Raw genomic sequence first — 12,157 nt, forward strand, 5'->3', positions numbered from 1 at the left:
AAGCGTGTCTCTTCATAGGTGACATTTTCAGGGGTCCTTAGCCGAACCGATGTTGTTTTGCGCAATGCACACCCCGGCGCTATATACCTACTGGGGGCGTGGCTTTAGCGTCCTCCTTTACGCACCCTTCCCCCTTTACGTCTGCTTTTCCTCTGTATAAGCAGCGTGTCGGCAGGAAATGCTCCCAGTCTGTCAAGTGGTCAAAAAAAATAAAAAAACATTTTAAAAAATAAAGTCGAGCGGAGCGCTCATCACACAACAACATTTATAGATGTTGGAACTCGGTGCGCACACAAGGCGCGCCGCATTATAAGGCGCCCCGTCCATTTTGGAGAAAATATAAGACTTTTAAGTGCGCCTTATGGTTGTGAAAATACGGTACATTACTCACTGTTTTCCTTGTGACAACAGTACCTGCTAATTCCAAGTCTTTTTGAAGCTCTCCACAGGTGGTCCTTGAATCTTGGAAAACACTTCTGATTATTCTTTGCACTCCTTCGTCAGAAATCTTGCCAGGAGCACCTGATGGAGGCAAATTTATGGTATGGTGGTATGATTGGCTTTCCACTTTGTGACATTGTTTTGCAGAAACAGGTCCATAATGCCTTGGCGAGGGTGCAGCGGCAGAAGATGTCGCGGATGGTTGCCGAGTTGAGGAACGAACTCCAGCTGGAGGAGGTCGTATCCACCGCCGCCACGTTGCATGAGGTGAGTACCTGACGCTAGCGCTTAGCACTTTGTGACCACTTTTCGGTTAGCTACAAATCATTTCTTACTGTACTGGGATCTAAGCTGGCCATTTGTGTCTCTACATTGATTGCTTCCTTTGGTTCAACCATTTTAGCAGTGTTAATGCAAATGTAATAAAAGTTCCTAAGGGTGGGGATTTTCGTCAGATTTTTTTTTTTCCAGCTTCAGCTCTTTAAATATATGAATAATATACTGTAGCGTTTACGTCGAATGGTCCCTTTTGGCTCAATTGTAGCCACTAACTAGGGATGGGCTAGTATGGATACCGGGCTTATTTCAATGTATCGCGTACTCATGAAAGCCGCCGACACCAGCCACCGATTTAAAATAAATACATCTAACATGAAGTCCTCCTCGCCAGTAGTTGGTGCCCCACTGCGGCAGTTTGACACGTCGGCGAATCGTCGTGTGGTATTGAACATCCCTAATTGAAACCCATGAATGTACTTTTTTTAATTCCTTGATTACTGGATTGAATCCATTCATTCTCGACCCAACATTTGAAAATTGTATTTTGTGTTTCCTACCAGATAATACCATTTATCAATTTTGGGACAAGGGCGCAGTTATGGCTACGTTCACACTGCAGGTCAATTCCGATTGTTTTCGTATCTGACGTGAACAGTACAATTCTGATTTTATTCATATCGGACCCAGGCCTATTTCATATTTGGATATAAATCGGATACGTATATGACACGAGTACAATACGGACGCTCACGGGCTGCTCATCCAACCTAGATGTCATCAAAAGGTGACAAACGTCACAATTGTTCGACAAAACAGACATGCCACAAAACAGCAACGGCGGACGAAGCACCATGAAACAGTCAGTGGCCAAAGGAGCTGCTTTACAACTGGAGATGTCCCAATCCGATCACGTCATCGATTTTTCAGATGATCGGGATCGGGTGAAAAAGATTGCTTTTATCATTTTTTTTTTTTTACATTGTAAAGGTTACAAAGTGACAAAATAATCCAAAGGTACAAAGATCTTGCCAAATGGAACAGTAATAGCTTTGTTTTATATTACACAATTTAACTGTTTTGTATGTTTTAGTAGCAGTATAGAATGAGTTAAGAGACACACACAGTCTGCTGTCTGCAACACGGCGTGTTGTGGAGCGTCGTTATAGCCTACCATGTCGGCTATGTTGGCTTTAAGGCTCCGGGTCCATCCATCCATTTTCCGCAGCGCTTATCCTTACGCTGGTCTCGGGCGTGACGGAGCCTATCGCGGCCGACTGCGGGCGAGAGGCGGGGTACACCTTGAACTGCTCGTCAGCCAATTGCAGGGCACGTAGAAACAAACAACCAGTCAGACCTACGAGCAATTTAGCGTTTTCAATTAACCTAGCATGCAGGTTTTGGGGATGTGCGAGGAAACTGGAATACCCGGAGAAAACCCACGCAAGCACGGGGAGAACATGCAAACTCCACACGGGCGAGGCCGGATTTGAACCCGCAACCCTCACAACTGTGAGGCGGACGCGCTAACCAGTCGGTCACCGAGCCGCCCCATTACATCACGTTACATTTGAATGACGTTTTAATTATACAACTACAAGCTCGCTATGCAGTATACTTATGGGAAATAAGATGGTACTGAGAATAATACAAAAATGTCATTGTTGTTTCACAACCTCTGCATTGTGAAATAAAAAAAAACTGGAATTTGAAGGGTTAAATGTTTTTTTTTTTTTTAAAAAGAAGGAATATGCTTTACTTCAAGAACTGAGACTGGTTTAGAAGTTGATTCAGATGAAGCAAAAATATCAAAAATCTGAAATTCCAGACTTAGTCTGTAGTGGCCAAAAATAGCCGCATACACCTGGAAAGGTTAGCAAAAATGAGGGTTTTGCGTATTTTGTTTGTTTATTGATTTATTTATTTTCTGCTGACTTTTTACTTTGACTCCCTAACTCCTGAAAACAGACATAGTAGCTGGACATTCTACTCCCGAATTGGTCAAAATAGAAGTTTTTTGTTGTTGTGCCAAGTTATCAAAATAGCTATTGTTTATCATTGGCAGTAAAAATTCAGTTTTTACTTCAATACATTTCGGCCTGTACCTTTTTTACTTTGACTTAAGTGCAGGACTTGAATCGGTACTTCTACTTTGAACAGAGCATTTGTTTTCCACAGGTATCGGCATTTGCACCGAGAGAAGCTACTTTAGCCACCTGTGTTTGGTTTCAGGCTGTCCAGGTAATTGAGGAGCTCAGAGCCACCGAGAAGCGTCTGAAGAGGAAAAAGATGTTGCTGATCAGGCAGCGGGAGCGCCTGTTGGCCATCCTCGATCCCTCAGCGCGTGAGTTTTACTTCCTGTCACCTACTTTTGTCCTCTTATCAGTTAACTTGTGAGCGTAGCTCTGTTGGGAATCGCTCCCTTGCAACTACAGTATATACAGCCCTATATAGTGAGTGCCAATGTGTACTGAGGATAGGTTAATCCCCTCTACAGTGCCCTCATTGTATTAGGCAGTTCATCTTTAGAATAAAAGTTCCAACCAATGGTCAACTATCAACTGTACATGGTTCACTTTCTAAAAATCCCTTTTGTAGTGATTCGGGAGTCGGAATGAGTGAATGATTCTGAACGCAGTCGCTACGTACTCGCTAATCACTACATAGGGATTTTGACTTTTGACTTTTTAGTCAACTATTTAGTCCACTGAATAAAAATCTCTGTCTGTGGATAAATCACAGGTGACTGCGGCGATAACAGCTCACAGACAGGAAGTCAAGACGGCGTGAAAGATGATGTCGCCGAGAAGACAAATCACGCCAATAGGAGCGACATGTAAGAAGTCAGCCGTAAAATTCAATTTGATTTCCATTTTGAAATCGATTTTGTGCTTCACCACTTGCGTGCTGTAAAAAGATTGTATTAGTTTACTTTATTGGAATCACTGTTGCACTTGACAAATAGCCATGTTAAAAAGGTATCACGTTGGATACTTTTATTCAAATAGAAAAAAAAATGAAGGACATTTTTTTATGCATGGCCGATGTATCGGATTACATCGGATCAGGACTCGGTACCGGCAGATGCACGAAATCAAGTGCCTTGGACTCGGGTGGGGGAAAAGGAAAAAAAAAGTGGTGCCTTTGTAATTCATTATTGATTTCTTAGGCTGTAAAGGTAATGCAAAAATTCAAGTCAAGCCAGGAACACGCTTAAAGGCAACCCATATAACGAGTAACAATAGAGAAAATGATCATGGGAATGCTGCTAAGTTGCTTTTCCTCTGTTTAGTGATAGAGTACCCGGAGAAAACCCACTCAAACGCCACACAGAAAGAGTCGAACCCACAACCTCGGAACTGTGCGGCGGATGTGCCAACTACGTAGCCAACCTGGCAAATATCCAAATGGCGCTTTTCCTTTTCCACTACTTGTGTCTTTGCAAATTCGATGTTTTGTTTTCCATGAAAACATTAATATCCGCCTGCAGCTATTTTGATCCTACTAAAAGAGAACACTGCATGAACATGAATAAACGTATTCCCCAAAACAGAAATACAGTACAAAGTGCTTTTTAAACACACATGTAAAGTCTTAAAACAGTTCACATTGAAATACAAAGAACATCACCAACTTAAATATCGAGCAAACGAGCACAAGCACGTCAGTGCAAATGATAAATTTGATGCCTGCTGGCAAACAATTTGAAAGCAGCACAAACTTCAACATGCAAATTAAGCCTCACTTATCAGGAAATGACGACCGGTTGATTCCCATTTCGAGCAAAAACGTCATTGAGTTGACCTTGGAGTAACGGCACATTCCCCTAACCACCGAAACGTCGCTAACGGGCGGTTTCCGTTGCGCCCGAGTCCACGCCACCCGGACCGACAGCGGTTTGCTCTTTGTCGACTCGCTTCGGTTGTCCCGACTTCCCGCTTTCTAGTAAAGCGCAGTCTCGCGACATCTGTGACGCAGTGCTTTTCCAGAACGGACAAGTCCCGGTCCGGCCGCTTTGTCTTAAAAGCTCTCTCTTCTCAGTCAACTTCCCAATTTAGAAACGAGCCAGGCGCTATGCCGTCTTCTCCCGCAATGATTCTCTTCCCGTAAACAAACCGTTTGATCGGCTCATGACGCTCACGTGACTGGACTGAGCCAATCGAACCGCGTGTTTACACACATCATTTTTACTCGTCACGCGGTCTGTGACAGTCGCCTCTGGGACAAAAAAAACGAGAGAGAAAAATATCTCTTCACCGGCAATTCACCATCGGTCCGCATGAGACCTTGATTTCAATTTCAATTGAATTGTAATTTATTATTGATGGATTCATTGCCAACAGAAGACAGCGGCCACCTCTCGCCGCCCCGCGCATCCGCCGGTGGCGTTACGCGTTCGAAGAGTCTCCGCTAGGTTGAAGGGCAAAGTTTACAAGGAGGCGCAGCTGCGGATCTTCTCGTGAGGTTTGGGAGGCAAAGTTAGAGAGAGCAGAATTGGATGGTTTGGAAAGAAAGAGAGCGAGCGTGTCGGCAGAGGGAATATTTCTGTATTTCAATTAGCAGTTAAAGTTCAAGGTCATCCAACTGACCCTGGGAATTCCCGACACTTTTAGTTTTTCTTTGAACTTAACATTTCAGTTACATTAACATTTTGGGAAACTTTGTTGTTGTTTTGCTGCTGAGCCTGGGAATTCCTTGCACTTTTTAAAGCAAAACTGTCTATTGTCTAAGATGAACAACTGTTTTTAAAAAAGGCATTGAAACCAAGTTAAGTGTGGAAGTTTGTATGATTCAAAAAGGTTGATGCCATAGTTTCCCTTTTACCGCAAATACAAATCGGCTCCAAATATCGTCCACCTCGGCGACTAATCGTCTGTATCGGCCCTGAAGAAAACATCGGTTTGTCTCTCGTGAGAAGTGATGTCATTTCCTGTCTGATCTCGTGACCGACGATGTGACGTCCTGCTAACGATGGATTCACCATGCGTGCTTGATCTCAAACAGCGACCCCGCCGTCGTTCCGGGCCCTCCCTCGCCCGAGCCGCGCCCGACATCGCCGGCGACCGCCGCCTCCGGGGGCCGGCCGGCCGGTCGGCGGTCAGAAGCCTCTGCCGGCGACGACGTCGTATTCGTATCCTCCGTTCGGAAGCTTCCCGACGAACGGGCTCCTCCCGCCCCCGGCCCTGTCGCCCCGCCCCCTCCCTCGCCGAAGCCCGCGGCCGTCGAACCGCTCGCCGCCTCCCGCGGTGCGCCGGCGGTGAGGAGTCGACCCAAGACGATGCCCAACATCCTGTCCCGCTGCAAGACCCTCGCCCCCCCGCCTGTCGTGAGCGGTAAGAAGATAAGACAAAGTACAACTTGACGACACAAGTACAGCCGTACTGTGGACCGGAATCTATTTGCGGTGGCCGGGGCTGGGGGGGTCAAAGTTAAACAAACGCTTATCGAATAGCTTATAATAAATTCAAATATTTCAATGAAAAAAAATACAATTGTGTCAATTCATAAATAAATCCAAAGAAAAGACTATAAAATGTAAAATTAAAGACGCACAAGGCTCGACCCTTGACTTTTCCGTTGGTAGCGGTGGACCATGCGTGATGTCCGCAGTCCAACGTAACTCGCATTCCAAAGCTTTGTGTATTATAAAGATTGACAGTGACGTGTGTTATAGCTGCAAAAATATTTGACTGTTAATATGAAGTTTGTCTGCAGCAAGCAGTCGCCGACTGAGCAGATCATTTCTTTTATAGAATTGTAGAAGACAACGGAAACATATTATGGGCGGCACGGTGGACGACCGGCTAGCATATCCGCCTCCGTATCCGTTGTGAGGTTGCGGGTTCAAATCCCCGGCCCCGCCCGTGTGGAGTTTGCACGTTCTCCCCGTGCCTGCGTGGCTTTTCTCCGGGTACTCCGCTTTCCTCCCGTGTCCCAAAAACGCGCAAGCCAGGTTCATTGAAGAATCTAAATTGCCCGCAGAATGGTTGTTTGTTTCTGTGTGTCCTGCGATTGGCCGGCGACCAGTTCAGGGTGTACCCCGCCGTCAGCTCGGACGGGCGCCAGCGTACCCGTGACCCGCCTGAGGAGAAGCGGTTCAGAAAATGGATGGATGAAAACCTTGTGCATGCTCACTTGTTCCGATAAAAGCAAAGCATAACAAAAGGCATGCATGTGTTTACACCTATTCTGTATTCTGTTTGTTTTTCTTACTTGTCTTAAATACTGTCCTTAAATTACTGTAACAGCAGCATAACTTTAACTTAATATCAGCATTCATGTGGGGGGTTTGGATTAAAGGGGGGGGGGGGGGGCGAATGAGCGTGAACAAACAAGTCTTGGTAACAAAGTAGTTGTTTTCAAAATATGCCATACAGTTCATAAAATTACAGCTAAATACTTTAGTTGCAATGATTTGAATGAAGAGCTTGTGGGTTTACAGTATGGAGTCAAGTGGGATGCTGAGCTGACCACGTCTTACATTAATGGTGGACGTGAGACTTGTTGGATATGTACAGAAACTTTTCAGACCCCCTTAAATTTGTTTATTTGTTAAAATCATTTAAGTTCATTTTTCCTCATTAATGCACACACAGCACCCCATATTGACAGGAAAAAAATGTCATCGTTGAAATTTTTGCTGACTTATTAAAAAAGAAAATTGAAATATCACACAGCCAGAAGTATTCAGACCCTCATATCTTTAACTCGGGTGCTGTCCGTTTCTTCTGATCATCCTTGAGATGGTTCCACACCCTCATGGGAGTCCAGCTGTGTTTGATTATACTTGATTAGGAAAGCCACACCCCTGCCTATTTAAGGCCTTACAGCTCACAGTGCATGTCAGAGCAATTGAGAATCATGAGGCCAAAGGAACTGCCTGAAGAGCTCAGAGACAGAATTGTGGCAAGGCACAGATCTGACCAAGGTTACAAAAAAATTCTGCTGCACTTAAGGTTCCCAGGAGCACAGTGGCCTCCATAATGCTTAAATGGAAGACGTTTGGGACGACCAGAACCCTTCCTAGAGCCGGCCGTCCGGCCAAACTGAGCCATCGGGGGAGAAGAGCCCTCGGTGAGAGAGGTCAAGAAGAACCCAAAGATCGCTGTGGCTGAGCTCCAGTGATGCAGTCGGGAGATGGGAGAAAGTTCTAGAAGGTTAGCCATCCACCAGTCGGGGCTTTATGGCAGAGTGGCCCGACGGCAGCCTCTCCTCGGTGCAAGACATATGAAAGCCCGCATGGAGTTTGCTAAAAAAAAAAAAAAAAACACCTGAAGGACTCCAAGATGGTGCGAAATAAGATTCTCTGGTCTGTTGAGACCAAGATAGAAGTTTTTGGCCTTAATCCTAAGCGGTATGTGTGGAGAAAACAGGCACTGCTCATCACGTGTCCAATACAGTCCCAACAGTGAAGCACGGTGGTGGCAGCATCATGCTGTTGGGGGTGTTTTTCAGCTGCAGGGACAGGTTGACCGGTTGCAATCGAAGGAAAGATGAATGCGGCTACAGGGAAACCTTCTCCAGAGTGCTCAGAACCTCAGACTGGGCCGAAAAAAGACAATGACCCTAAGCACACAGCCAAAATACCCAAGGAGTGGCTTCAGAACAACTCTGTGAATGTTCTTGAATGGCCTAGACAGAGCCCAGACTTAAACCCAATTGAGCACCTCTGGAAAGACCTGAAAATGGCTGCCCACCAACGTTCACCATCCAACCTGACCGAACTGGAGAGGCTCCGCAAGGAGGAATGGCAAGGATCCTCAAATCCAGGTGTGAAAAACTTGTTGCATCGTTCCCCAAAAAACTCTTGGCTGTATTAGCTCAGTGGGGTCCTTCGACTAAATACTGAGCAAAGGGTCTGAATACTTATGGCTGTGTGATATTGCAGTTTTTCTTTTTTAATAAATCTACAAAAAATTCAACAGTTCTATTGTTTTCTGTCAATATGGGGTGCTGTGTGTACATTAATGAGGAACAAAATTCAACTTGTTTGCTTCCGTAACGGTGTTTTTGCGGCGTAATCCTAAACTCAAAAGGTCTTGACCACCGTACGGAGGCTTTGCCCGACACGGCGTGGCGTTTTCAAGCGAAAGCACACACAAAAACAGCACCGTGTGTGCGGTGACGCCACGTCGTTACGCCGTCACCGGCGCGGGGGGAGATCGATGCTGTCTGAAATGGCGGTGGCGGCCCCCTGAAATACATAACGGTAAACACAGAAACGGCTTTCAAAAAATCTTGTTTTCATGGAAAAGGCAAATCATCTCACGGATGAAAAAACAGAACAGCTCATTTCAGACACCTCACAGTAAAGACATTTTGCCATCAAACGTTTGAAAGATATCACCATTCAACTTTTTTTTCCAGATAAAAAATACTGACCTTTTGAATAATAAAATAATACAAATACTATCAGTCAAATGAATTGATTTGCAAAAGGAAATTCAGCATTATTGATCCATCGATATGAAAATGACACGCATAAATGTACATTGTTCCCGCCCGCCACTATTGCAGGCGACCTCGCCAGCTTCCAGGCCATCCTGCCCGCTGAGCTTCTGTCGGTTGTCGGGGCCGCGTTGCCGGGGCAACCCTTCCTGACGCTGACCCCGCTGATGGCGCCGCCGGAGTCGCCGTCTTCTTCTGCGGCGACAGGTACACTGATTTTACAGAGACCACAAAAGGTGCGTACGCGCAAAAAGGCGGCGTACGTTCTTTTTCACGGCAAAGTTCAGATGTATCAAGAGGGAAATAAGCGTGGGAATGTGCGGTGACTCGCACGCCAACTTCCTGGCTGGCGTACGCACGTTTCCGCAGCCGTCGGCGCTGAGAGCTGACGATCCGAAATCTGCACATCGGTGACACGTGAACGCTTGGCAACATTTGATGCCAACAAAGTACAAGAATTCATTTGCTAACCGGTGGCTTTAATGAAGCGCTGGCATTTGTGAGGACGCCTATCAAGTGATCCAGGCGATCATTTATGCCACCTGTTGCCCTCACAATCGCGTCTTGTGACTCCAGCACAGGCACTGAAAAAAAGTCTTTGGGATTTGCTTCATTTGAACACGTACATGATTCAAATGTGATCAAATGACAATTTACCACTCTTCTTTTTTTTTTTTCAGTGTGCATGTCATCGTCTAAAATAATAAATTGAGTCAGCAAACAGGAGTGAAAGTTTTTGATCCCCTCTTTGATATGCTGACATGCTTCTATTTGAATTGAAAAGATTGATTACAAATACCATCCAACATTTGCGCACATTTGCGCCTTATGTCATAGGGCTGAGTGTAGGTTACTGTGTGAACACATTTGTTGTGAGTTCTAAAAATCAATGGTATTTACCTCGTCGGGTGACCCGAGTCAGCCACGACGGCGGCGGCGACTGCGCGCCGGTTCTTCCGCCTGTTTTGGCCACGCGTTGACGGCGGGCGGCCGTCTTCCGCTTCATGTCCGACCGCTTCTTTTTTAGTTCAGCGTGTGTGCGCTGTTCTGACTCCGCAGCATTGATAACTCTTTTTTTTTTGTTTGTTTGTTAAAACTAAGCAACCTACCTTGCGTGTAACTGGAGTGCTATACACTGTGCAGGGTTAGGGTTTAATAACCCTAACCCTAATTGAATTAATTATTCAGAACAAATTCTTGGCGGATTAATCGACAATTAAAATACTCGTTAGTTGCAGCCCTTGTTGACATATTGAGGGACGAAGGTTGTTTTTGCTTGTCAAACATTGAAATCGTTTTATTCGAATGAGTTACGGGTTGTGTTTAAAGGGCCGCTCTCTCCCAGTTTTGAATCATGTTATCATCATTTGTTTTTGGTTTTTATTAAAAGGGGAATAAATGGATTCAAGTTGGATTTAGGGGTAAAATAACGGAGGATTTTATTTGAAGGCCGTATGGCCCAGGCCTGCGGGGTTAGGGTTCGGGTTAGGGTTTGACTCTCCCAAAATGTTCCCTTATCGCTTACCTTGTCTGTTTTCCCGCAGGCACGGCAACGGTCCCTCTGAGCCTGCCCGGTCTGACCGATGAGCACGCGGCGATCCCCCCGGTTGCCGCCGCGATGCCGTTGCCGGCTCCGCCCCCGGGGTCGCCGGCCCCTCTCTCCCCCGTCCCCGCGGAGAACCGCCTCTCCTCCGGGGATGAGGGTTCGGGGCTAAACGGCCACCCCCCGGTCCCTCCCCCCCTGCTGCTCGCCGAGACCACGGCACCCGGTGGCGCGGCGCCTCATGGCGAGGGCGTGTCGTGGAGGCCCATGCCCAGGTTGGTTCCGCTGGGCCTGCGCGGGGCGCCGCCCACGTGAAGACGTCGCGAGGATCGGACGCTCTGCTGTTGCCTTGGCAACCGTTCACTGATACTTTGTTTCTTCCAAAAGTTTATTTTTCTACGTTGTAATTACAAAATGGACTTCTGCAACACTAATTTAAATAAAGTTTGACCACATTTATTTTACCCTCGTGATCTTCAGTAGCTCATTTCCTTTCATTCATCTATTTCTTTTTATTTTCTATTTTCTTAACAACGGACTGGTTGCAAAAGTCACTGTCGGGATACTTACGAGCAAATAACGGACGGGGTGCCAGACAGAGTTAGGGCACATAGACTAACGGAAAGCGTGGACATTCCCAATTTCTTGGTCTTCAAGGAAGCTAACATGCTAACTAGTCTTTGGAACGTGGGCGGACAGGGAGGCTGGAGTCCGGATTCGAACTCAGAACGATGAGGCAGAAGTGCTAACCACTAGGCTACCAGTCTACATGATTGGCTTTTTCTCTGTGAATACCTTTAGGAACACTAGCTGCGATCAAGCTGGACCACATGGCTTTTACTATTGCTATCTTCATGAGCATGTTAGCTCATCATCACATCCATAGAACTATTGATTCAGACACTTCATTTTCATTTTGTTCAGTTATTGTAATTTTATTTTATAAAGATTTGCCTTATAATATGGGAGCCCATTCCCGCCAAGACGATTTTTTTTTTTTTTTTTTTTTTTTTTTTTTTTTTTACCTCGCCGGGAAGCCCGTTTCCACCAGTGATTGTATTTATTTATTTTTTTGTTTGGTTCTTTTTACTGGCAGAAAACCAATTGCACCATGGGAAAAAAAAATTAATTTCACTGGCAGAAATGAGATTCCATATGAAAGCCCTGTGCTAAATCTGGCACTTTTATTGTTTGATGTCCTTTAAGTGCATATAAATGTTTTTTTTAAAGAACTAAAAGTAGAAAAAAGTACATCAAATTTGTATACAAAAACAAACAAAAAAAGTTTTGTTTATACCGGCGGTGGACCGAATCTACCATGACAAAAAAAATATGATGATTTATTTATTTTTCCTAGCGGAAATGGGCTACCACATGTTCGTGTTCTGTAAACTAAAGTGCAACTGCCATCGTTGTAGTTTTACTTTGAAAGTAAAGAGCGGAAACACG

General features: G+C 45.4%; 1 protein-coding gene across 6 annotated transcripts in view; it reads left to right on the forward strand.

Annotated features, from left to right (window-relative positions):
* Positions 1-11,154, forward strand: part of mgaa (MAX dimerization protein MGA a) — a 44,183-nt gene extending 33,029 nt beyond the window's left edge. For 4 of the 6 annotated variants that reach the window (XM_061696248.1, XM_061696249.1, XM_061696247.1 and 1 more), the window contains 6 exons: positions 589-708; positions 2,896-3,061; positions 3,460-3,553; positions 5,722-6,050; positions 9,235-9,372; positions 10,710-11,154. In XM_061696248.1, the coding sequence (XP_061552232.1) occupies positions 589-708; positions 2,896-3,061; positions 3,460-3,553; positions 5,722-6,050; positions 9,235-9,372; positions 10,710-11,023 (1,161 nt within the window). In that variant the 3' untranslated portion in view covers positions 11,024-11,154. Of the gene's footprint in view, positions 1-588; positions 709-2,895; positions 3,062-3,459; positions 3,554-5,721; positions 6,051-9,234; positions 9,373-10,709 lie in introns of those variants that run through there. The other 2 variants (XM_061696251.1, XM_061696252.1) reach the window with 2 other exon arrangements.
* Positions 11,155-12,157: the final 1,003 nt, after the last annotated feature.

Source organism: Phycodurus eques, chromosome 14 (assembly GCF_024500275.1).
Source record: "Phycodurus eques isolate BA_2022a chromosome 14, UOR_Pequ_1.1, whole genome shotgun sequence".
Lineage (NCBI taxonomy): Eukaryota > Metazoa > Chordata > Actinopteri > Syngnathiformes > Syngnathidae > Phycodurus > Phycodurus eques.